Raw genomic sequence first — 25341 nt, forward strand, 5'->3', positions numbered from 1 at the left:
TGGCGTGTGCTCCTGCGTGCCTGCATGTGCTGAGTGTGGTGGAGGAGAAAGTCCCCCTCATCAGTCCCCAGGTCTCTGAGGCTGTAACAAGGTCACCGAGGATCTGAGACTGGCCAGGTGTGTTGTCTCAGCCAACAGCCGGCATGGCCGCCTCCGAGCTTGGTCAATTTCTCAAATAAGATCAGCGTCAGATCCTACAGGAAGACAATCTGATCCAGACAGGTTGCAGATGTTCTGAGATAAAATAACCTTTCTTTAGGAGGAAACAAAAGAAGAGGGTAGGTTTGCAACCAGGTTAAAAAAAGCAGCACCCATCCAGACATGTGGAGAGCTGTTTCCTGTTAAACAATCCTGTTAGTAACCCCCACCCTCTGCAATTTCTCGTTTTGAGGCACCTTCTGCGACAGTCTCTCCACATGAAGGGCAGGTTCGAGGACCCTGCATTCGGGGGTGGGGGGGACGAGCCGCCGGACCGGTCCACCGGAGCACAGCAGCTGTGTGCTCAGGGCAGCCAGGGAGGAGGCCATGGGCTCTGGACCTGGCTTCAGGACAAGGGGCTGTCGGAGTGTGGGGGAGAGCACCGGCTCCAGGGGATGCCCCTCAGGGCAGTAGGAGTGGGGCTGGGGATCTGCCAGGAACCTCTGGAGGCCCTGGGCAGGTTTCCCTGCTCCCAGTTGGCCTTGCGGCCAGTGTGACTGAAATGGGAGATGGGGACTCTGTGACTGGATGGAGACGACACCCTCGGGGCAGATCCAGGACCAGAGAGCAGCCACCAGAACGGCGTTTCATTCGCTGATCCGCCCTTCATTCATCCGCCTGGAGTTTGTTGTCTTAGACTCTGTGTTGGGACCTGTCCTGGTGTTAACTCAGGCCTCGGTGGACTCCTGGTCCAGGGTGGATGAGGTCATGGGCAGCACAGCCCTGGACAGTGGAACTGATGTGGACGTGTGGGCCGGAAGCCCAGGGAGGGATGTTGGGTGATGGTTCAGACTGAGCTGGGCTTTGCAGGGTAGGTAGGAGTCGGGTGGTGGGAGAGGCTGAGGCAGAGGCACTTGGGCCTGAAAAGTATCTGAGTCCTGGATGCCAGGGAAGCCACACAGGGCACTTGGGCACAAATGTGTCATTGCTGCTCCTAAAATTGATCATGGATAAGCCTCTGGATAGCCGTGGGGGTCGGCGCTAATCAGAGGGTCTCGTGGGTAAGTCCGTGATGAGGGGATCCAGGCTAACCATTGAATGCAATATTGTCAATAAGAAACAAAAAAGCAGGTTACAGAACAGAAACCCTCTGCTCCAACATCTATGATGCTCCGACCGTGCCAGGCAGGGTCCCGGGCCTGGCCCGCGTGATGAGCCTGGCGTGCAGATACTGAAGAGTCCTCTCAAGTGTGGGAAGGGCTCTGGGGGTTAGGCAACTTTTTTTTTTTTTTTTGACAATAAAAAAATTTGCACACACAAAAAAGCTGGAGGGTTAGATATGGGGAGGCGATGGGCTGCTTTAGGGTCTGGAAACTTGTTTTTACTCCCTATCTGCATTGTCTAATATTTCAACAAGGAACACGGTTATTGTTCCTGCATGTATATGGGGGGATCTCATTTCCTGTGTCTGGCCCTGCAGGAAAAGCTGGGAGGGGGAACCTTGCAAAGATGGCTTCACACGGCCTGGGGGGCCCTTCCACTATACCTGGGCCTACTGCGGGCTGATCCCTGAGCAGGGGCGGGCAGCGTCCAGACACCAGTGCCACTGAGAAATCGGCTTTTTCTTCCGCGGTTTCTCTCCATTAGAGCAGGCTGTAGTCAGGGCTGTCAGTCAGGAGACACCAAGCCGGCCGAGGGCTGTGGCTGGAGATCCCAGTGGGTCAATGAAAATCACCCTGGGCTTCAGAGACTCAAATTCCCAAACTCTGTCATTTGCGTCCTTTGCTTGGTAGCCACCTGTTATTTTGCCAGGGTGCCGCTATGTGACAGCCAAGGGCTGAACCGGGGTGTTCCAGGTTTAAGCCCTGTACCCCCTCAGACAGCCTGGGTGACCTCAGGCCTCAGGCCACAATGCAGACCAGCAAACCTCAGGGCGGTGGTGAGGAGCTTTCCGGTGAGGTCAAGGCAGGAAGCCGAGCTTGGTCTGGGGTAAGCTGCCCCAGGGCTGCTGGAACCGAGAGGGAGGCGTGCGCCTGCAGGAGCTGCCGGGGCGCCTGCACCCTTTGCCTGAATTTCTCATCCTTTTCCCATGGAAGTGGTTGGGGACTGAGGATGTGGCCTCCCGGCAGCCTGGGAGGCTGGGCTGAGGAGGACACAGGGCCGGGAAAGCCCAGGCTGGTCTCTGGAGAGCGGCACTGGCCTCTGCCCACCGCTGGCTTCAGGGAGGAGGCCCAGAGGCCGGGGAGACGGAACACATGGGGGCCCTGCAGGCCTCGCTGCGCCCTGACCTGTTACTCGCGTCTTTAGCCAACCTCCCAGGAAGGCAGGAGCCGGTCTCCATGGCCTCTCCCGGCCCTGCCAGCCCGGTGCGGGCCTCCCCGCCCTGCAGTCGCGCCCGGTGCAATCCCGCCATCTGACCGCGAGGGGACGCCGCCGGCCGGCCGCGTTCGTCCTCCCAGGCCGAGGCTGCCGGGTGCCGCCTCCCGCCGGCGGGGCCCTGAGCCTCCTCGCCCTGTCGGCGGCGGTCCCCTCTGACCCCAGGGTCTTCTTCTAGAGTCCTGATTGCTGAGGCTGAGCCCGAGCGCCGGGTCTTCCCGCCCCTTCACCTTCACCTCTTCAGTCTTAATGTCTCCCTTACCCTCGCCCCCAACCCCCGTGGCTTTTGTAGAGGTCCGTGCCCTATTTTTAGGCAGAAATTGGCAAAAAGAGTGGGCTGGGAGGTGGTTTCTGTCCCCGCCAACGCCTCCTCTTCCGCTGCTCCCTCCACAGGGACCGGTGATGGGGAAGGTGGGGGGGCGGGGAGTGAAGTTCAGGGCCGAGCGGGCCCACCCCCGACGGAGCCTAGGCCTGCCCCGCCCCGCCCCGGCCTCCGAGGACTGGTGTGGACCGTGCCCCGCGGACCCCTCCAAGTCAGACCCCGATTCAGCCTTCGGCCCCCCGGGACGGCCCTTCCAGCCCCAGACGAGCGCGGCGCCTGCACACAATAGGCGCCCATTAAATGCTTATTGTTGGAGGTGGCGAGTACCCGAAACCAGCGGAGCCTGGAGATGGGATCCGAGAGATCCAGGAAGGGTGCGGGGATCTGGTGCCAAGCTGGGGTCCCCCTTTTGCCTCCCCTAGTGTCTGCCTGGGTCCGAACCCCGGCTCAGGCCCCGCACAGCTCGGAGCCTCCAGCCCGGAGCGGGTCACTGGGCCGGGGATGGGCACAGCCGGGGAGGGCGCGCCCGACCTGACTCCAAAGCTATCAGTTGGGGGGTCCCCGGGGAATTCGAAGCTGTCTCCTCCCGGGCATCTCCGAGGGGCCCCTGCCTCTGCCCCCTGCCCCCCTTTCCCGCCGCGCCCCTCCCCGGCCCCGCCCCCCGGCCGCGCCCCACCCCCTGCAGTCCCCGCGCGGCGGCCGCCCGAGCCACGTGCGCCCGCGCCGGGCAGGCGTTCAGTGAAGCGCGGCCACGCCTGGGCCGGCCACCATTTCCCGGGCGCCGCGGCGGCGCCGACTCGCGGGCAGCGGCCCCTCTGTGCGCCCAGCCGGGCCCCCGAACGCCGGGAGCATGAGCGCGGGCTCGGAGCGCGGGGCGGCGGCAACCCCTGGGGGTTTGCCCGCGCCCTGCGCCTCGAAGGTGGAGCTGCGGCTCAGCTGCCGGCACTTGCTGGACCGCGACCCGCTCACCAAGTCCGACCCCAGCGTGGCGTTGCTGCAGCAGGCGCAGGGCCAGTGGGTGCAGGTAGAGCCGGGACGCGGGAGGCCGAGAGGCCACGGGGCCGGGGCGGGCGCGGAGCTGGGGATGCGGAGACCAAAGCGGGAGCGCTGAGGCCAATGGGGCTCAAGGCAGGGGCCCCCCGGAGCTGGGGCTCAGCTCGGGGTCAGGGTTGGGGGTTACCACGTCTGGGGCTGTGGGGTCCAGAGCTGTGGGGAGAGGCTGGGCTGGAGGAGGTGGCGGCGAACGGGGTTTGGAGGAGAGAGGGGGGTGCCCCGCAGTAAGGGGTGCGGCCCAGGGTTTGGGGAGGGGGCCCCGAGCCAGAGGGAAGCGCCCAGGCGTGAGGCGCGGGCGGGCGGCTCGACCAAGAGGCGCAGAGGAGATTGAGGGGTGAGGGGCGCCGGCCGACGGGGGGCGGGAGGCTGGGCTAGTGTCGTTCCTCACCACCGGGCGGGAGCAGGCCCGAGGGAGCGCGCGCTGCGGTGCGGACCTTCAGGCGTCCGGGGCTCCCGCTCCAAAGTGGGTCTCAAGCGACCCCGCTGTGATCGCGGTTGGGGTCGGAAGGGGCACGGGGCTGGCGCCAGACGGGCGCTACCTCGGTCACCATCTCGCGTGAAACGCGTGGCTTCACCTCGAAAGGGCGAGAAACGCGTGGCGCGAAGCCGCGGCGGGCGGAGGAGCCGGAACTCGAGCCCCGGTCTCCGCGGGGCGCCAGCGCTTTTCCCCGGCGCAAGGGTCTCTCCAGGCTCCAGCGCGCGGGCCCGGGCGGAGTGAGCAGGCGGACCCCGTTGGCTGCTCGGGCGGTGGAGGGGACGCTTCCGGGAGTCCTGGGGCGCTGTCACCCAGTGGTGTCTCCGGTCATCGACCTTGAGAGTGAAGGGCCTGCCCCGCCCCCACCGCCTGTCCCCGAGGCTCCGGCTCCCCCCGAGACCCCGTGCCCCACAGTCGGAGCCCACCCTCCCCGCCGAGGCCCCGTGCCCGCCCCTCAGAGCGTGAGCTCTATGGGTGGCCCATGTTTGGTTTGAGGTGCAGGATTATTCAGGATTCTGAAATGAGTAGCCTACTGGCCCAGCTGGGTCTTGAAGGTCCTTACAGGGCAGTTGGACCAGGGAACTGCGCGGGATGGGAGAGGGTGGTGAGCCCACGGTACCCCAGCCAGGAGGCAGGGCCCCCCTCTACCCTACGCCCCCTCCCCACTCAGCTGGTGCTGGGGAACGGCCTCCACTTTAGGGCTGCCCAGCCCAGGATGTGAATCTGATCTCGCTCCTGACTCAGCGTGTCATTCTTGTCCTCTCTGAGCCTCAGTTTCCCCATCTGTGATCTGAGGGTGGAGCAGACAGTGGTGGCCACGGGTAACCCCCAGGGTGGCCCTCGGGATTGTGGTCCCATGGACAGAGAGCAGGCAGGAGTTCTTCCCAGGGTGTGAGTCCTCCTGAGGTGCGTGGGCGTGGGTGAGTGGCCCAGGGGAGATGGAAGGCTGGAGCCCGGGGTGGAAGCCCCTCCAGTGGGGTCGGCTCACTGGGTGCACCTGCAGGTGGGCAGAACCGAGGTGGTCCGGAGCAGCCTGCATCCCGTGTTCTCCAAGGTCTTCACGGTGGACTACTATTTCGAGGAGGTGCAGAGGCTGCGTTTTGAGGTGTACGACACGCATGGGCCCAGCGGCTTCAGCTGTCAGGAGGACGACTTCCTGGGGGGCATGGAGTGCACCCTGGGGCAGGTGGGTGCCCCGTCCCCTCGGAGGGAGGAGGGCGGTTAGCGTGGGGGCCACAGCGGATTCAAGGCTGATGTAGCAGCACTGCAGAGACCCTGCTGGGGTGGCCAACCTGGCTCTGCCCCCTCCTCAGCTCCTCCTGAACAGTACTTATTAGATTAAAATATACATGTAATTTTGAACTGGGTAATACATTCGTATGTTTTAAAGCCTGAAGGTATAAAAGGCTGTGGAGTGCCTCCATCCTGCCCCGTCCAGCTGCTGCCAGGTCCCTGGACATTGTCCAGAGAGAGATTCTCACAGGAGCAAACGAGCCTATCACTTTTCCTCTTTTTTATTTTTTCTTTTTTTTTTTCTTTTCTTTTCTTTTTTTTTTTTTTGAGATGGAGTCTCACTGTGTTGCCCAGGCTGGAGTGCAGTGGCACGATCTCGGCTCACTGCAGTCTCCACCTCCTGGGTTCAAGCAATTCTCCTGCCTCAGCCTCCTGAGTAGCTGGGATTACAGGCGTGTGCCACCACGCCCGGCTAATTTTTGTATTTTTAGTAGAGACGGGGTTTCACCATGTTGGTCAGGCTGGTCTTGAAATCCTGACCTCGTGATCCACCTGCCTTGTCCTCCCAAGGTGCTGGGATTACACGCGTGAGCCATGACGCCCAGCCCACTTTTCCTCTTTTTTCAAAAAAACACAAATTACGTTCCCTGTTCTGCATCTTGCGTTTTCACTTCGATGACATACAGCAGCCCCTCCATATCAGCACCTACAAGTCTCCTGGTGGCCGGCCGTGGTGGCTCACACCTGTGATCCCAGCACCGTGGGAGGCCGAGGCTGGCAGATCACTTGAGGTCAGGAGTTCGAGACCAGCCTGGCCAACGTGCTGAAACCTCATCTCTACAAAAAGTACAATAATTAGCCGGGTGTGGTGGCAAACTCCTATAATTCCAGCTACTCAGGAGGCTGAGGCAGGAGAATCGGTTGAACCCGGGAGGCAGAGGTTGCAGTGAGTGGAGATCGTGCCACTGCACTCCAGCCTGAGTGACAGATTGAGACTCTGTCTCAAAAAAAAAAAGCCTCCTTGTGAGTGGCAGGTCCTATGGTGGCCACTGCCTTTTTGATGCTCTCTGGGTTACGGCCTTACAGCCAGCCCAAAAGTGGCTTCGGCAAGTCATGACCAGGGTATCTGTTGATGTGCTGGGTCCTGCTGGACACTGCACTAAACACTTCCTGTGCTGCACATTGAATCCTCACACCTTGTCAAGACGAGTCCTTCTTGTTTATTGAGATAAAATTTACAGGCTGGGCGTGGTGGCTCATGCCTGTAATCCTAGCACTTTGGGAGGCCGAGGCGGGGGAATCACGAGGTCAGGAGTTCGAGACCAGCCTGGCCAACATGATGAAACCCTGTCTCTACTAAAAATACAAAAGAAATTAGCCAGGCATGGTGGTGCGCGCCTGTAGTCCCAGCTACTCTGGAGGCTGAGGCAGGAGAATCACTTGAACCCGGGAGGCAGAGGTTGCAGCGAGCCGAGAATGCGCCACTGCACTCCAGCCTGGGCGACAGAGTGAGACTTCGTCTCAAAAAAAAAAAAATTACAATAAAATGCATAAATCTTAAGGGTTGAGATTGACAAGTTTAGGTGACTGTACACACCTGACCATCACCCATCACACAGAACATCCCATCACCCATCACACGGAACATCCCGTCACCCGTCACACGGAACATCCCGTCACCCGTCACACAGAACATCTCACCCGTCACACGGAACATCCCGTCACACGGAACATCCCGTCACCCGTCACACGGAACATCTCACCCATCACACAAAACATCCATCACCCGTCACACAGAACATCTCACCCATCACACGGAACATCCCATCACCCGTCACACGGAACATCCCGTCACCCGTCACACAGAACATCCCATCACCCATCACACGGAACATCTCATCACCCGTCACACGGAACATCCTTATCACCTGCTCACATGGAACATCCCGTCACCCACTCACATGGAATATCCAATCACCCATCACACGGAACATCCTGTCACCTGTGACATGGAACAACCCCTCACCTGTCACACGGAACATCCCATCACACGGAACATCCCATCACCCCACACACCCCATCCCCACGAACATCCCATCACCCGTCACATGACATCCCATCACCCGTCACACAGAACATCCCATCACCCGTCACACGAACATCCCATCACCCGTCACACAGAACATCCCATCACCCGTCACACGGAACATCCACCCACACAGAACATCCCATCACCCGTCACACGGAACATCCTATCACCGCTCACAAACACCCCCCCACTCCATGTATCCCCCCCACCCCCCCCCCCCCCCCCCACGGAACATCCCGTCACACGGAACATCCCATCACCCGTCACACAGAACATCCCATCATCCGTCACACGGAACATCCCATCACCCGTCACATGGAACATCCCATCACCCGTCACACAGAACATCCCATCACCCGTCACACGGAACATCCCATCACCCGTCACACAGAACATCCATCACCCGTCACACGAACATCCCATCACCCGTCACACGGAACATCCCGTCACCCACTCACATGGAATATCCAATCACCCATCACACAGAACATCCTGTCACCTGTCACATGGAACAACCCCTCACCTGTCACACGGAACATCTCACCCATCACACGGAACATCCCGTCACCCACCACTCAGAACATCCTTATCACCTGCTAACATGGAGCATCGTGTCGCATGGAACATCCCGTCACCAATCACACGGAACCTTTCACCCATCACACGGAACATCTCATCACCCGTCACACGGAAGGAACATCCCATCACCCGTCACACGGAAGGAACATCCCATCACCCGTCACACGGAACATCCCATCACCCATCACACAGAACATCCCGTCACCCGTCACATGGAACATCCCATCACCCGTCACACGGAACATCCCATCACCCATCACACAGAACATCCCGTCACCCGTCACACGGAACATCCCGTCACACGGAACATCCCATACCCGTCACACGGAACATCCCGTCACACGGAACATCCTGTCACCCGTCACACGGAACATCCCGTCACCCGTCACACGGAACATCCCGTCACCTGTCACGTGGAACATCCCATCACCCGTCACACGGAACATCCCGTCACACAGAACATCCCGTCACCCGTCACACGGAACATCCTGTCACACGGAACATCCCGTCACCCGTCACATGGAACATCCCGTCACACGGAACATCCCGTCACCCATCACACGGAACATCCCGTCACACGGAACATCCCGTCACCCGTCACACGGAACATCCCGTCACCCATCACACGGAACATCCCGTCACACGGAACATCCTGTCACCCGTCACACGGAACATCCCGTCACACGGAACATCCCGTCACCTGTCACGTGGAACATCCCATCACCCGTCACACGGAACATCCCGTCACACAGAACATCCCGTCACCCGTCACACGGAACATCCTGTCACACGGAACATCCCGTCACCCGTCACATGGAACATCCCGTCACACGGAACATCCCGTCACCCGTCACACGGAACATCCCGTCACCATCACACGGAACATCCCGTCACACACCCGTCACACGGAACATCCCGTCACCCGTCACACGGAACATCCCGTCACACGGAACATCCCGTCACCCGTCACATGGAACATCCCGTCACACGGAACATCCCGTCACATGGAACATCCTGTCACCCGTCACATGGAACATCCCGTCACCCGTCACACGGAACATCCCGTCACACGGAACATCCATCACCCGTCACACGGAACATCCCGTCACCCGTCACACGGAACATCCCGTCACACGGAACATCCCGTCACCCATCACACGGAACATCCCGTCACCCGTCACACGGAACATCCCGTCACACGGAACATCCCGTCACAGGGAACATTCCATCACCCGCAGCTCCCCCTGCCCCTTTGCCGCCAGCTCCCCGCCTGGTTCGTCTGTTCTGGAATTCCACGTCCATGAATCACAGCGCGTGTTCTTCCTGCTGCGGAATTCTTTTACCCAACATAATGTCTGCATGACTCATCCCACTGCAGCCTCGGTTGGAGCTGGCCTGCCATGGATCCCGTTGTCCTCCCCATTTTTTAGATAAGGAAACCACGAGTTAGGGAGGGCACAGATGGAAGAGGATGGGACGCACACAGAAATATGGACGTGCTTTTTTTGTTTTTTTTTGAGTTGGGTTCTCACTCTGCCGCCCAGGCTGGAGTGCAGTGGGACAGTCATGGCTCACTGCAGCCTCAACATCATGGGCTGAAGCAATCCTCTCACCTCAGCCTCCTGAGTAGCTGGGACTACAGGTGTACACCACCAGACCTGGCTAAGTTTTACATTTTTTAAAGAGACAGGGGTCTCACCATGTTGCCCCAGCTGGTCTTGAACTCCCGGGCTCACTGATCCACCCACCCTGGGCTCCCAAAATGTTGGGATTAGAGGCATGAGCCACTGTGTCTGGCCTGGACACCTTTCTATGTACACACAGGTGCACACATATATCATAATTCACACAGTACGTCCTATGCCTGTTCACATAAGCACACGCACAGGGCCCGTGTGGACACCTGCGTGCAGATATGAATGTGTGTGTGAGCACGTGTGCTGTGTATATGTGCAAACTTCAAGCAATGAGGAGGGCCCCTCGTGGGCTCCTGCTCTGTAGCCACCCAGCTGACCTGCAGGGCACCACGGTCAAGGGAGAAGCTACTGGCGTCCAGTCCCTGTGCTGTGGCTTTGAACCTGACCTGACCTCTGACCCCTGCCTTCTGCCTCAACTGTTTGCTCATGTGATTCGAGTAAACAGTACCTCAGCCCAGAGCCAGGCATATAGGAAGTGCTTATTAGACGCTGCTAGCACAAATCAGCCATCTCGTGTTTCCTGGTAGGGGAATCTGTTATGTTAGCCTGATCCCATTTCTCTCCTAAGGACCTGCTCTCCTGCCAGAAAGGGAAGGCCACTCCTTTCCTGCGCCCTCCCTGGAGGCAAACCAGGCTGGCAGACAAGTCCCAGGTGTGAGGCAGAGGCCCTGGCTCAGGAGCTGCAGAAGGAAACCTTTGAATTGGGGAATCTTGGGGGGCCCGGCCTGAGGCTCCCCCTCCCGGCACCCAGGACCCCGTCTTTGCACCCCTAAGAGAGCCTTCCCACCCCTTAGCCTGACTTGACTTCCCCAGCCCTGACCTGGGGTCTGTTTTCTCTTCTGCGTGGAAAGTGCTGCACGGTCAAAAGCTGCTGGCCAGGCCGGCCCTGGAGGGGGGTGGAGGGACTGCCCCTCTCTGCTTTGTATTCAACCTACCTCACTGTGACCCCCCAGCATCCGCCAGGCAGTAGCAGGTGTGAGGGCAGGTGGGAAGCACACACCTGGTACCTGCTGGGCCACTCGATGGTTGCTGAGAACACTTCTGTGTGAGGAGATGACGGTCCCCACTTGGCCAGGACATCACCGTCTCCTTTCGGACACGGAGCCTGGGAGGGCCGTGTGCCCCCGCCCTGCTCCCCACAGAGGAGATGACCTGGCTGCAGGGGCCTGGGCCTGTCATCCGCAACCCACCCCAGTTAGGGGCTCATAGCCGATGGGGCGGAAGTCCAGCAGGGCCTAGTGAGGAGGAGGAGGCCCCGGCTGCACGAGGAGGCCCCCACGGTCTAAGCCCCAGTCCACCTCGAACAATCAACTCTGCTCGTCAGCACCTTCGAAGCGGAGTGGGCGGTGGGGTCCCGAGCTGGCACCTCGCTCACACCCTTTCTGCCACCTGTGGCCACATGGGCATGCTGGGCGTGAGGGTCCGGGGCCGTTTGCCCTGCCTCGCCTCTGCCTCTGCGGGTTCTCACCTGGGCCTGGAGAGGGTCAGGGCAGACCTGCTTACCTGTGGAGGGGTTTCCGCCACACCTGTGCAGGTGCACGCCGGCTGGGCTGTGAGCTGCTCCCTGGCTTCCACCCGAGCCTGTTTCCTCACCTGATAAATAGGTGTGATGACCTCTGCCTCCCCCGGGCGACTGCTGGCCCCGTGATGTGGTGGACGTGCAGGGGTGGCCGCACACAGGGATGGCAGGTGCTTGAGAGCAGCCACAAAGGGGGTGCCGGGCCCTGGGCAGTGAAGCTCATGGTGGGGGGTGGGGAGACAGGACAGGCCTGAGAGTCCGGGTGAGGGCACGGTGGGGACTCCAGTGTCAGGAGCTGTCCCCGCCTGCCCCTCCCTGCCTAACACTTCTGACTTACAGATTGTGGCCCAGAAAAAGGTGACCCGCCCGCTGCTGCTCAAGTTTGGCAGGAACGCCGGCAAGTCCACCATCACGGTGAGGCCCTGGTTCACCCGCCGCAGCCTGCAGGCCCTGCTGCTGTGGCTCCAAGGGGTGTTCTGGGTGGAAGGTGGGCAGCGTGCCGTCCAGAGAGGGTCTGCAGGAGCCGGCAACTGCACAGCCCTGGGGGTACCGAGACGCCTCCTCTCAGGCCCCGCTGGGTGGGGTCAGCCGGCCTGGGGCCTCCGGTCCCCCACAGTGGGGTCAGGCCCCACCTGGCCAAGCCTGGAGCCCGGGCGTCCCCCTGCCAGGTGATCGCTGAGGACATCTCAGGGAACAACGGCTACGTGGAACTCTCCTTTCGAGCCAGGAAGCTGGACGACAAGGTGAGTGTGGGCGCCGGGCACGCCTGGCTCAGGGTGACGTCTGGGAACCAGTTCGAAAACCCGGTCCCTGCCCAGCGCTGACCTCGCATGGCCGTGTCCCGCGTGAGACGTGTGCGGAGTGTGCGTGGGGCTGGGCGTGCTGCCGTCACGGTCACCATCATCACTGTCACCGCCATTAGCTCTCCCGCCCCTCCTGGCAGCTGGGCTGGGGCCGGGGCAGCTCCCTCCTGTGGGGACCACTCACAACCCTGCTCAGGGATGGGGATATAGGCCCAGCACCCCCGAGGCCACTGTCGCGGGAGGAACTGGAGCAGCGTACGGTTCTGCGGGCTCCTCACAAGGGTGGGCAGAACAGGGTCCAACCCCGCCATGTCGGGCGCCTCCCTGGAAGGGCTGAGTCACAGGGTGTGTAGGGCGACTCCGTTGAGGGCTGAGTCGTGCGCTGTGGTCAGATCCCTGGGGGCGGGAGGGAGGGAGGAGATGCTGTCGGCGTGGACTGGCTGCCTCGTTTTGTGCCTGAGGAATTAGCGGCTGGTGGCGTGAAGTGAGCCCTGGGAAATGACAAAGCCAGCTCCCATCCAAAGCCGGATCTCACAGTGCCTGGCCCAGCAGCCCTTGTGCCTCTCCCCAGGACCTCTTCAGCAAGTCCGACCCCTTCCTGGAGCTCTACCGGGTCAACGACGACCAGGGCTTGCAGCTGGTGTACAGGACGGAGGTGAGCGGCCAGGGATGGGAACGCGGGGAGGGGAAGGGGCTGTCCCCAGCCCTCCTGCATCTCTGGCCACAAGGGAGGAGCTCCCAGCCTCCAACAGGGAGCCGCGGGCGCAGGGCCTTGGTGGCTGTGGCTGTGGCCAGAATCCAACAGGCTTCTGCAGTCGTGGCTGTGATTATTTTTAGACCTACCTTCCACTTCCTGCAGGTGAGATGGGATTTCAGCGACGACAGGGAGAGAGCGCTTTCTTTTGAGAGAAATTAACTTGAGTGAAAATGAATCTATTTAAGGAGGAGAGCAGCGCAGGTGGTTCAGAGGTGGCAGAAGTTATGAAGGTGGAGGCACAGGGCTCGGAAACGTGGCTCCCAGGTCGTCACACGGCTTTGTGCAGGGAGGGGGTGCCAGCCCCAGCTCAGGGCCCCGGCGCTGTCTGGGGTGATGCAGGGGCAGGGCCAGGTGTGCTCGCCTCACAGCTGCTCTTCCACCCAGGTCTCTATCCGCCCCAAGGATCCCAGGGCCCTGGGCCTCCCCTGAGCCAGCCCCTCCCGGCCCACAGGTGGTGAAGAACAACCTGAACCCGGTGTGGGAGCCCTTCAAAGTCTCACTGAGTTCCCTCTGCAGCTGCGAGGAGACAAGGCCTCTAAAGGTGGGGGACAGGACAGACCAAGGGGGCAGTGAGGGGATGGCCTGGATGTGGGCCGGGATGGAGACACCTGGGCTAGGGTGGGAGGGTCCTGGAGCCCCCAGAGGGCAGTGCTGAGGAGGCCTGGGCTCCCCAGTGCCTGGTCTGGGATTACGACTCTCGAGGAAAGCACGACTTCATCGGAGAATTCTCCACCACCTTCAAGGAGATGCAGAAGGCCTTTGGGGAGGGGCAGGTGAGCAGGATGGGGTGGGGGGGTACTCCTTGGAGGGTCAGGTGGGGGTGGAGGGGGGCCTTCAGGGAGGGGTAGGTGGGGGGGGAAGGGGCCTCCGGGGAGGGGCAGGTGAGCAGGACCCCGGGGGGGGGGTGCCTCCAGGAAGGGTCAGGTGGGGGGGAGGGGCATGTGGGTGGGCACCTCTGGGGAGGGGCAGGTTGGGGGTGGCCTTCGGGGAGGTTCAGGTGAGGGGGGCCTCCAGGGAGGGGCAGGTGGAGGGGGAGGGGGAGGGGCCTCCAGGGAGGGGCAGGTGAGGGGGGCCTCTGGGGAGGGGCAGGTGAGCAGGGGGCACACCTGGGCTACGCCTGTGTTGGCCCTGCCACAGAGGCTGTGAAACCCTGTCCCACTGTCCTGACGGGGTTGTGGGGAGCGGTGACAATGACTTTTTGTAACCAGAGAAGGCTGGGGATGGTGGACCTTGGTGCTGGCTCCCGAGGGGTCATAGCAGAGGTGGCCCCCATCAGCTTCAGCTGGACATTTCAGGCACCATCCGGGGCTGGGCACAGGGGTGGTGGGAGGTGGGGCCAAGGGGTGCCCTGCCCTGTGTCTGCCCAGCCCGCAGCAGCCGGGTGAGGGTGCAGTGGGGAGGCCACCCTGGGCCCTGCTTCCTCCCCTGTCCCTGGGCCTCAGTGTCCTTGGGCTTAATGACAGGGCTATGCCGGGTGGAGGGTCCAACTCCCATCCCTCTTCATTCCCGTATGACCCACGCTGCCCCTTCCGGCTGCCCTGCAGCAGTGCCCTCCCCTCCCCTCCCCACCGCGGGGCCCTCTGCCGTCGCTATTGGGGATGGTCGTGGGTGGGGTCTCCCTGGTGGGTGTTCAGAGCTACCACTCTGCGGAGCCTCTGCTTGTTCCTGCCCCAGGCCCAGTGGGACTGTGTGAACCCCAAATACAAGCAGAAGAGACGTAGTTATAAGAACTCAGGAGTGGTCGTCCTGGCTGACCTCAAGGTGAGAGGCGGCTGTGCCCGAAGCTTCCCCACCCACAGGAGGGGCTTCCGCTGCCCCCTTCTGATTGTTGGATGGACCCTCAACCAGAGGCCTGGTGGCAGGGAAGGGTGAGGTTGGGGAGAGAGGATGGGGGAGAGGAGGGGGGTCGCCCCAGAGGGACTGGGCTGCCTGGGGGAGGGAGGCCTGGATCCCAGCTGGCGCCGGCCTCGGTGTCCCTGGCGAGGGTGGGCGCTGACTCCGCCGGCCGGAAGTTCCACAGGGTGTACTCCTTCCTGGACTATATCATGGGCGGCTGCCAGATCCACTTCACCGTGAGTCCATGACCCCGCCCCATGCCGCCCCGTCAGTCCATGGCCCCGCCCTCTCCGCCCATGGTCCCGCCCTCTCAGTCCATGGCCCCGCCCCGCATCGCCCCCTGAGTCCATGGCCCCGCCCCGCATCACCCCCTGAGTCCATGGCCCCGCCCCGCATCACCCCCTGAGTCCGTGGCCCCGCCCCGTGTCGCCCCCTCAGTCCGTGGCCCCGCCCCGCGTCGCCCCGAGTCCATGTCCCCGCCCCGCGTCGCCCCCTGAGTCCATGTCCCCGCCCCGTGTCGCCCCCTGAGTCCATGGCCCCGCCCCACACCGGCTCCTCCTCCACACCGGGCCCCGCCCCCGCCCCCGCCCCCGCCCTGTCCATCCTGAGAAGGAACCAGGCCAGATACCTGGAGTCCCCCAGCTCCCGAGGGGCCCCAGCCTGAGGGGTGAAAGGGCACTGGTGGTTCCCCGTGAGCCGATGTCTCCATGCGCGGCACCTAGGGGTCCTCCCTTTTGTGCAGGCGAGGAAACGGGCTTGGGGTTCAGGAAGCAGCCCCAAGCCCCCCTTGGGAGGTGACATCATCAGGGCTTACCTTCCACAAACACATTTAACAACAGACAAAACGTGAACGAGGAGAAGCCGGAGTGAGCGTTTGGGTGAACCAGCCACAGGCTCTACGTGTCATCCAAGGAGCCTGGCACAGACCCCATGTCACCTCCATGTCACCCGCAGACCCTGTGTCACCCGCAGATTCCGTGTCACCTACAGATACGCACACCCCATGTCACCCACAGATGTGCAGACCCGGTGTCACTCCCACAGCACCCGCGTGTCACCCACAGATACATGGCCCCCGTGTCACCCGCATGTCACCCACAGATACACGGCCCCCTTGTCACCCGCATGTCACCCACAGATACACGGCCCCCATGTCACCCGCATGTCACCACAGATACACGGCCCCCATGTCACCCGCATGTCACCACAGATACACGGCCCCCATGTCACCCATGTGTCACCCACAGACACACGGCCTCCGTGTCACCCGCGTGTTATTTGCAGATGCTCTGGTTCATGTTTTGTTGAACAAGCCCCAGAATGGCTTTGGGAGAAGCCAGCAAGTGGGAAACGTGGAGGGGACCCAGACCAGGCTTGGTCCACTTAGGCCCTGCCGGGGAGGGTGGTAGAGGGGTCTGGTGGCCACTAAGAAGGATGGGCGGGGCCCCCACAAGGCCAGGGTGATCCCGGTGGGGTGTCCTCCTGGAGATCCAGGGAGCCTAGGGGCTGGCAGGTTTTGAGGAGACCCCTCCTGGCCCTGTGTAGCAGATGCGTCAGCCCCAGCAGCAGCCCCCCATCCCCCCCACCCACGCGACCCCTGACCCTGAGTCCTGGCCACTCTGGGCGCGGTTTCTCTACGTGTCAGGAGCGGGTTTGGGGAGCCCCGGCCCAGCACAGCTCCCGGCTCCCGGCCCGCTGCAGGTGGCCATTGACTTCACCGCCTCCAACGGAGACCCGAGGAACAGCTGCTCCCTGCACTACATCAACCCCTACCAGCCCAATGAGTACCTGAAGGCACTGGTGTCTGTCGGCGAGATCTGCCAGGACTATGACAGGTGTGCCCTCCAGCTTCCCCTCACCCCCTGGGCTCCAGGTCAGCTATGACAGGTGCGCCCAGCCAGCTTCCCCTCACCCCCTGGGCTCCAGGTCAGCTATGACAGGTGCGCCCAGCCAGCTTCCCCTCACCCCCTGGGCTCCAGGTCAGCTATGACAGGTGCGCCCGGCCGGCTTCCCCTCACCCCCCTGGGCTCCAGGTCAGGCCTCGGGGCACCATGAGGTGGGCACTGTGACTTTGTCAGACTGCGAGGGGCCGGGCACGGTGGCTTATGCCTGTAATCCCAGCACTTTGGGAGGCCGAGGCGGGTGGATCACCTGAGGTCAGGAGTTTGAGACCAGCCTGGCCAACATGGTGAAACCCCATCTCTACTGAAAATACAAAAATTAGCTGGGTGTGGTGGTAGGTGCCTGTAATCCCAACTACTCAAGAGGCTGAGGCAGGAGAATCGCTGGAACCTGGGAGGTGGAGGTTACAGTGAGTCAAGATCACGCCTTTGTACTCCAGCCTGGGTGACAGAGCAAGACTCCATCTCAAAAAAAAAAAAAAAAAAAGAGACTCTGCAAGGAAGGGCTGGGTAGCCCTACTGGAGGCTGCCACCCAGACTGCACATGGTCCTGGGGGGACGTCTGTGTCCCGCTTTGCCAGACTAGCAAACTGAGGTCACAGAGGCTTGGGGCTCACCTGCGGATGCTCTACCAGGGAGGGCCCGGCACAAAACCCTGTGCTCTGAGCTTCTCACCACAACACAGACCCCTGGCCTGGGGCTTGGGAGAGGATGCCCTGAGCTCCCACACACAGACCCCTCTGTCTGGGTTGGTGAGGGCCACAGTGGGTTCTTTGGCCCGACAGGACCCCTCCTGCGGTCTGGGAGCCCCCGGAGAGGCGTCTGCAGGGGGACAGCATGTACACAAACATAGAGTTGGGAGGCAGGACCATGCGCCCCTGCACGCTGGCCTGTGCCTCTGCTGCCCCGAGCCTCGGTTCCCTGCCTCTGGCAGGTGCTTACTGCCGTGGTCCCAGGCCTGGGCCCCCCCTAGTCTTTTGGGCGCCAGTCGTGTCTCCCCAGAAGTGGCCCCCGTTGCAGCCACGAGAGGTCAGGGCCTCCTGGTGACCTCCCGCCTCTCTTCCAGCGACAAGAGGTTTTCCGCTCTGGGGTTTGGAGCCCGGATCCCTCCAAAGTATGAGGTAGGAGAGCCCAGAACTTGAGACCTCAGAGCTGTGCCCTTCCTATGCCCTCCCAGGCAGAGGGCGGCCTGGCCTGGGGAGCCCTGGCTGCCTGCTGGGAACCGGAGACTGTAGGATGGGACTGGGGTACAAAGTGGGAATCCCAGCCTTCCAGCCAGAGAGGCTGGCCTTTGACCTCCTAGGACTCGTTAGCTTGAAGGGTGTCTGGAGGCCAGCTCCATGTTCCTTCAGGAGACAGGGAAGGACATTAACGTGGAGTCCTCTATTGCACATAACAATTCAGCTAGCTTCGGCCAGGCGTGGTGGCTCACGTCTGTAATCCCAGTACTTTGGGAGGCTGAGGCGGGCCAATTACCTGAGGTCAGGAGTTCCAGACCAGCCTGGCCGTCATGGTGAAACCCCATCTCCACTAAAAATAACAAAAATTAGCTGGGCGTAGTGGCACACGCTTGTAATCCCAGCTACTCAGGAGGCTGAAGCAAGAGAATTGCTTGAGCCCGGGAGGCAGAGGTTGCACTGAGCTGAGGCCGCGCCACTGCACTCCAGCCTGCCCTATAGAGCAAGACTCTGTCTCAAAAAAAAAAAAAAAAAAAAAATTCACCTGGCTTCAGCAGAAAAAATGGTGTGTGGGGATTTATTGGCTAATGTAAGCCTCAGGCACTGCTGGATCCAGGGGGGTCTGCTTTCCCCTCTGTCTCATGACTCTGCAGAACATGGCCACCCAGGGGTTTGGCTTCCCCTAGAAACTCCAAGCCTACCTCTCTCAGTAGGTGGGGGACATGGGGGCCGGGTGGGGGGAGCAGCTGACTGAGGGACATGGGGACCAGGGGCGGGAGGGCAGCTGACCAAGCCCTCTTCAGTAGGTGGGGGACATGGCTGTGGGGGGAGCAGCTGACCGAGGGACATGGGGCCAGTGGGGGCGTTGCAGTGGGCAGCTGACTGAGCCCTCTTGTTCCCACCCAGGTGTCCCATGACTTTGCCATCAATTTCAACCCTGAGGACGATGAGTGTGAAGGTAGGCGCTCGAGGCAGGCCCGGGGAGGGAGTGTGGGGGGGCCGGGCTCACCCCCTGCCCCCCACAGGCATCCAGGGCGTGGTGGAGGCCTACCAGAACTGCCTGCCCAGGGTCCAGCTCTACGGCCCCACCAACGTGGCGCCCATCATCTCCAAGGTGGCACGCGTGGCGGCGGCCGAGGAGAGCAGCGGGGAAGCCTCTGTAGGTGCCCGGGGGGTGTGGTGCATGCTTGGTGTGGGGTCGGCTGTGTGTGCACCAGCGCGTGGACGTCAGGGAGGCAGCCAGGCAGAGGGAACAGCCAGCGCAGAGGCCCCCAGGCAGGACAGAACTCAGGGGGGCGGGGGGCCCAGCTGGTTGACTACGCCTCCCTCAAAGCTGCAGGTGTCTCTGGCACAGGGCTGTCCATCGCCTCACAGGGTCACGGCCACGGCTGCAGCGAGGCTGCCCCTTCCTCTTCCTCTGGGTACCACAAGGCTGCGCACATGTCTACTGTTTGGCTGTACGTGCATCGTCATGTTGTTTATATATGTCTTTACTTTGCACAAATGATATGGTGCCGAGAATTGCACTAGGTTCTACTCTGCCACCATGTTCTGTGGCCCTGTATGTATCTCTGGGGCCACAGCCAGCCTGTTGCTTCTTTTTTTTTTTTTTTTTGAGACAGAGTCTCACTCTGTCACCCAGACTGGAGTGCAGTGGTGCGATCTCGGCTCACTGCAACTTCTGCTCTCCGGGGTTCAAGCAATTCTCCTGCCTTAGCCTCCCAAGGAGCTGGGATTACAGGCGCCCGCCACCACGTCTGGCTAATTTTTGTATTTTTAGTAGAGACGGGGTTTCACCCTGTTGGCCAAGCTGGTCTCAAACTCCTGACCTCGTGATCCACCCGCCTCGGCCTCCCAAAGTGCTGGGATTACAGGCGTGAGCCACTGTGCCCAGCATTCTCTTTTTTTTTTTTTTTTTTTGAGACAGTCTCACTCTATCACCCAGGCTGGAGTGCAGTGGCGCGATCTCGGCTCACTGCAACCTCCGCCTCCCAGGTTCACGCCATTCTCCTGCCTCAGCCTCTTAAGTAGCTGGGACTACCGGCGCCTGCCACCACGCCCGACTAATTTTTTTGTTGTATTTTTAGTAGAGACGGGGTTTCACCGTGTTAGCGAGGATGGTATCGAGCTCCTGACCTAGTGATCCACCCGCCTCGGCCTCCCACAGTGCTGGGATTACAGGCGTGAGCTGCCACGCCCAGCCTGAAATAATTTTAAACTCACCAAAAAGTTACAAGAGTTCTGAGGTCCTGCAGCCCGTGAGGCCACCAGCTGCTCACATGTTGCGCTTCTGCTTCACGTCTGTGTAGTTGTTGTATTTGTAAGTTTTCTTTTTCAATTTTTCTTTTTTTTTTTGAGATGGAGTCTTGATCTGTCACCCAGGCTGTAGTGGTGCAATCTTGGCTCACTGCAAGCTCCGCCCTCCGATTTCAAACACTTCTCCTGTCTCAGCCTCCCAAGTAGCTGGGATTACAGGCTCCCGCCACCACGCCCAGCTAATTTTTTGTATTTTTAGTAGAGACGGGGTTTCACCATCTTGGCCAGGCTGGTCTTAAACTCCTGACCTCGTGATCTGCCCACCTCAGCCTCCCAAAGTGCTGGGATTACAGGTGTGAGCCACCACACCCAGCCGAAGTTTTTTTATTGTAATAAAATATGCACAGTTTAAAATTTACCATTGTAACCATTTTTTTTCTTTTCTTTTCTTTTCTTTTTTTTTTTTTTTTTTGAGATGCAGTTTTGCTCTTGTCACCCAGGCTGGAGTGCAGTGGCGCGATCTCGGCTCACTGCATGCCCTGCCTCCCAGGTTCACGCCATTGTCCTGCCTCAGCCTCCTGAGTAGCTGGGACTACAGGCACGCGCCACCATACCCAGCTAATTTTTATATTTTTGTAGAGATGGGGTTTCACTGTGTTGGCCAGGCTGGTCTCAAACTCCTGACCTCAAGTGATCTGCCTGCCTCAGCCTCCCAAAGTTTGGGGATGGGATTATAGACATGAGCCACTGCACCTGGCCTGTAACCATTTTAATGTATCCAGTTCAGAGGCACTGGGTACATTCATGATGATCAAACATCACCCCTGTCTACTTACATCTTCATGCCACGTGGGAACCCTATATCTGTTTGCATCTATTTTTAATTTATACAAATAGTATTGTGATAAAGACTTTGATGCTTTTTTAACAACTTGGCACTGCACACACGCATTTGTGAACTGTGCGAGAGCACGTTGCAACATCACGGCCTTTACCTCTTATTTATTTATTTTTTTTTTTTTTTGAGACGGAGTCTCGCTCTGTCACCCAGGCTGGAGTGCAGTGGCGCAGTCTCGGCTCACTGCAAGCTCCGCCTCCCGGGTTCCCGCCATTCTCCTGCCTCAGCCTCTCCGACTGGCTGGGACTACAGGCGCCCACCACCTCGCCCGGCTAATTTTTGTTTGTATTTTTAGTAGAGACGGGGTTTCACCGTGGTCTTGATCTCCTGACCTCGTGATCCATCCGCCTCGGCCTCCCAAAGTGCTGGGATTACAAGCGTGAGCCACCGCGCCCGGCCTAGTCTTTACGTCTTAATTTTTTTTTTTTTTTTTTTGAGACGGAGTCTCGCTCTGTCCCCCAGGCTGGAGTGCAGTGGCGTGATCTCGGCTCACTGCAAGCTCCGCCTCCCAGGTTCATGCCATTCTCCTGCCTCAGCCTCCCGAGCAGCTGGGACTACAGGCGCCCGCCAACACGCCCGGCTACTTTTTTGTATTTTTAGTAGAGATGGGGTTTCACTGTGTTAGCCAGGATGGTCTCGATCTCCTGACCTCGTGATCCGCCCGCCTCGGCGTCCCAGAGTGCTGGGATTACAGGCGTGAGCCACCACGCCCGGCCTACCTCTTACTATTTCAGTATATATTTCGTAAGATCAAAGATATTCTCTTGTATAACCATAGCACAAATACAGATTTCAGGAAACTGAATTTAGGTACAATACTTTTATCTAATACATAGACTATATTCCAATTTCATTCATTGGCACAATCATAACTTTCAAAGCAGTATTGTTCCTGGCCCAGGACCCAGTCCGGAGTCGAGGATTGCGTTCAGCTGTTGTGTTTCTGTGTTGCTTGGAAGCAGGTCTCAGACAGTTTCATCTGTAAATGTCAGTATCAGCCTCTAATAAAGATAAGCTTCTTTTTAAGCAGCCACGACACCTGATCACACCTAACCACCCCTCCTGGCATTGCACATCCGTGTGGTGTTTGTGTTTCCTGTTGTCTCACCCGTGACATGGTTTTCTGTGGTTAGAACTGGGTTGAAACGAGGACTCAAAAATGATCGGCTGAGCCCTCGGTCCCTCTCCTGGACACGAAGCTCCCGCCCTAGTGGGGCCCCACGGTGGGTTTTGGTGCCTGGTGCTCTCACAGTTGGCGGAGGGGGGTGAGGGCCTTGTCTGGGGTTGGGAGGGGATGGGGGCGCTTTCTGAGGCTGAGCTGTTTATCTGGAGGCCGAGAGCCAGGCTGGGCACAGCCGTGGGCGCTTGTAGGCCTGGACCGGAGACCGCCTTGCAAACAGGTAATTCTTCCCACAGGTGCGGGGCTCAGAGAGGGGAGATGGGGAGGGCACAAAAGGAGAGCCTCTTGGAGAAGGCAACTCTGAGTGGGGTCCTGGGGCCCCTGTTCGTTTCCAGGACACATCTGCCCTCAGTGGGACGGGCTCAGTCAAGGCCAGTCCAGGGGAGGCTGCTGTGGGCTCCTGCTCTGCCCGGTGCAGGGCCGGCCCAGCCCCCTGGGGCTGCTGTTCAGGCGAACCCTGCTTCTCTTTACGTTTCCCATTGTCCATAGTTCGGGCAAGATTATTGAGTGGGGTTTTTTAAAAACAATGGAAATGGATTTTATTTGAAGTTCCATTCTGCCTTTTTTTTGACCGTCTCTCTCTGTGGCCAGGCTGGAGTGCAATGGCGCGATCTTGGCCCACTGCAACCTCTGCCTCCCAAGTTCGAGTGATTCTCCTGCCTCAGCCTCCCGAGTAGCTGGGATTACAGGCGCCCACCACCACGCCCGGCTAATTTTTGTATTTTTAGCAGAGATGGGGTTTCGCCATTTTGGCCAGGCTGGTCTCGAACTCCTGACCTCAGGTGATCTGCCCGCCTCGGCCTCCCAACGTGCTGAGATTACAGACGTGAACCACCACGCCTGGCCTCTACTCGGTCTTGTGGCAGCACAGCGGGCACCCTGGAGAGACTGGAGCAGGGTGTGTGGGCTGCAGGTCTGGCTCCTGGGATCACAGATTTCTCCTCTGGCCTCAGACCTCCCATCCGGGCACTGTGACCTCATCAGTAAAATGTGGACTTCGTAGCACCCCCTCCAGAGCCCTCCGTGAGACTCATGGAGATTTCCTGAGCTGGGCACAGGAGGCCCAGAACAGAGTGCCCCCCACGGAGGGGGCTCCTGACCCACTGTTGTTTGTGATGTAGGCATCACGCTCTGAAGGCGGTTCTAGGAAGCTTTGACGCACGGAGGCGCTCTGGGCTGTCTGGGGGCCCGTGGGTTGCAGGGCGCATGTGGGTCATGGCAGGTGTGGTGCTGCTGACGCCTTATCTGTGCCCCCAGCAATACTACATCCTGCTGATCCTGACGGACGGCGTGGTGACCGACATGGCCGACACACGGGAGGCCATCGTGCGTGCCTCACGCCTGCCCATGTCCATCATCATCGTGGGCGTGGGCAACGCCGACTTCACCGACATGCAGGTCCTGGATGGCGACGACGGCGTCCTGCGCTCCCTGCGGGGTGAGCCTGCGCTCCGGGACATCGTACAGTTCGTGCCCTTCCGGGAGCTCAAGAACGTGAGTGTCTGGGAGGGGCTCGGTCAAGTCGGGGGTCCCTGTTCATGCGACTGCCCAAGACCCTCCTGGGCCCGGCTTACGCCGTGGATGTGGCAGGTCCCGTCTTGTGTCTGGGGGATCCCGGGCTGTTCCCCCCAAGTCAAGAGCAGTATCTGAAGCGGGGACTTTGAGCACCTGAAACACCCCCCCACCGTTTTGAAACTTGTCAAATCTACACAAAAGCAGAGAGAACAGCACGAGGGTCTCCTGGGATCCACCACGCGGCTTCCCCTGTCACTGCCAACCTCTGCGACCTGGCAAGACACGCACAGCACACACGTGAGGTTCTACCCGGTGAGACACGCACAGCACACACGTGAGGTTCTACCCGGTGAGACACGCACAGCACACACGTGAGGTTCTACCCGGTGAGACACGCACAGCACACACGTGAGGTTTACCCGGTGAGACACGCACAGCACACACGTGAGGTTCTACCCGGTGAGACACGCACAGCACACACGTGAGGTTGTACCCGGTGAGACACGCACAGCACACACGTGAGGTTCTACCCGGTGAGACACATATGTCACATACGTGAGGTTCTACCCGGTGAGACGCACAGTACTCACATTAAGTTCTACCCAGTGAGACACATATGTCACACACGAGGCCCTACAGCAAGACGTGCATGCCACACAGATGTGAAGTTCTACACAGCAAGACACCACAGACATGCATAAAGACACGACACACATTCTACGCAGTGAAATATGCCTTTTACAGACACATGAAGCTCTGCGGTGAGACACATCACACAGACATGCTCAGGCTTTGCCGGGGAAGTGTGGGTGGGGCCTGGGCCATGGAGGTGGCCTCGCCTCCCACGTCGGCACTTTTCGTCTCCATGCTTCGGAGGCTGGAAAGACCCACGTGCAGCCCTGTGTGGCCGACGTCCTCAGCAAGTCGTGCCCGGCCCCAGGCAAGCCTCTGGTGGGGATGGCCAGTCACCACCCGGCCATGGAGGATGAGGCCTGGGCCATAACCCAGTTGCAGGGACGGACGATCTCCATCTCGAAGGTCCCAGAGGTGACTACATTGTCCCACCCTCCAGGCATCCCCTGCAGCGCTGGCCAAGTGCGTGCTGGCCGAGGTCCCGAAGCAGGTGGTGGAGTACTACAGCCACAGAGGCCTGCCCCCGAGAGGCCTGGGCGTCCCTGCCGGAGAGGCCAGCCCAGGCTGTACCCCGTGAAGACGTGGAGGGCGTGGGGAGGGGCAGTGAGGAGTGGGTCCGTAGAGCCTTGGTCTCCAGCACGCTTGGGGTCCCTTAAGCTCCCTCCAACCTCCCAGAAGCCTCCAGGCGCCACCAGGCCCCACTCCCAGTCCTCCTGGGATCCTGCTGGCTTGGGCCCGGCTCTGTGGCCCCCAAGGCCGAAGGGTGACAAAATACAGGCCCCCATGCCTGGCCGTGCCTGAGTCAGGTGGGTGGAGGGAGGGAGATCATGAGGGACTTGGAGGGGCCTGGGAGTTCATCCAGGGGAGACCCTGCCCCGATGAGAAGGGGCAGGGACTGGGGGC

At 60.3% G+C, this 25341-nt stretch overlaps 1 protein-coding gene across 2 annotated transcripts; it reads left to right on the forward strand.

The window, feature by feature from the left end:
- The first annotated feature begins 3555 nt into the window (after positions 1-3555).
- CPNE7 (copine 7) lies at positions 3556-25341 on the forward strand. Of its 2 annotated transcripts, XM_030820598.1 has the most exons (15): positions 3556-3860; positions 5368-5550; positions 11821-11895; positions 12150-12224; positions 12856-12939; positions 13493-13582; positions 13716-13814; positions 14716-14802; positions 15054-15113; positions 16579-16712; positions 17845-17899; positions 18863-18914; positions 18982-19115; positions 23548-23784; positions 24878-25341. In XM_030820598.1, exons 1-15 carry the CDS (start codon positions 3687-3689, stop codon positions 25013-25015), a joined length of 1677 nt encoding a protein of 558 aa, XP_030676458.1. In that variant the 5' UTR covers positions 3556-3686; the 3' UTR covers positions 25016-25341. The 2 variants fall into 2 exon arrangements, 1 of the variants encoding a protein (XP_030676458.1); XR_004032001.1 differs by lacking the exon at positions 18982-19115.

Source organism: Nomascus leucogenys, chromosome 2 (genome assembly GCF_006542625.1).
Source record: "Nomascus leucogenys isolate Asia chromosome 2, Asia_NLE_v1, whole genome shotgun sequence".
NCBI lineage: Eukaryota > Metazoa > Chordata > Mammalia > Primates > Hylobatidae > Nomascus > Nomascus leucogenys.

Coding starts and splice junctions, on each gene's coding strand:
- CPNE7 (XM_030820598.1), top strand. CDS start 3,687: ATGAGCGCGGGCTCGGAGCGCGGGGCGGCGGCAACCCCTGGGGGTTTG. Junction 12,225..12,855: donor CCAGGAAGCTGGACGACAAG/GTGAGTGTGGGC, acceptor GCCTCTCCCCAG/GACCTCTTCAGCAAGTCCGA. Junction 19,116..23,547: donor AGAGCAGCGGGGAAGCCTCT/GTAGGTGCCCGG, acceptor CTGTGCCCCCAG/CAATACTACATCCTGCTGAT.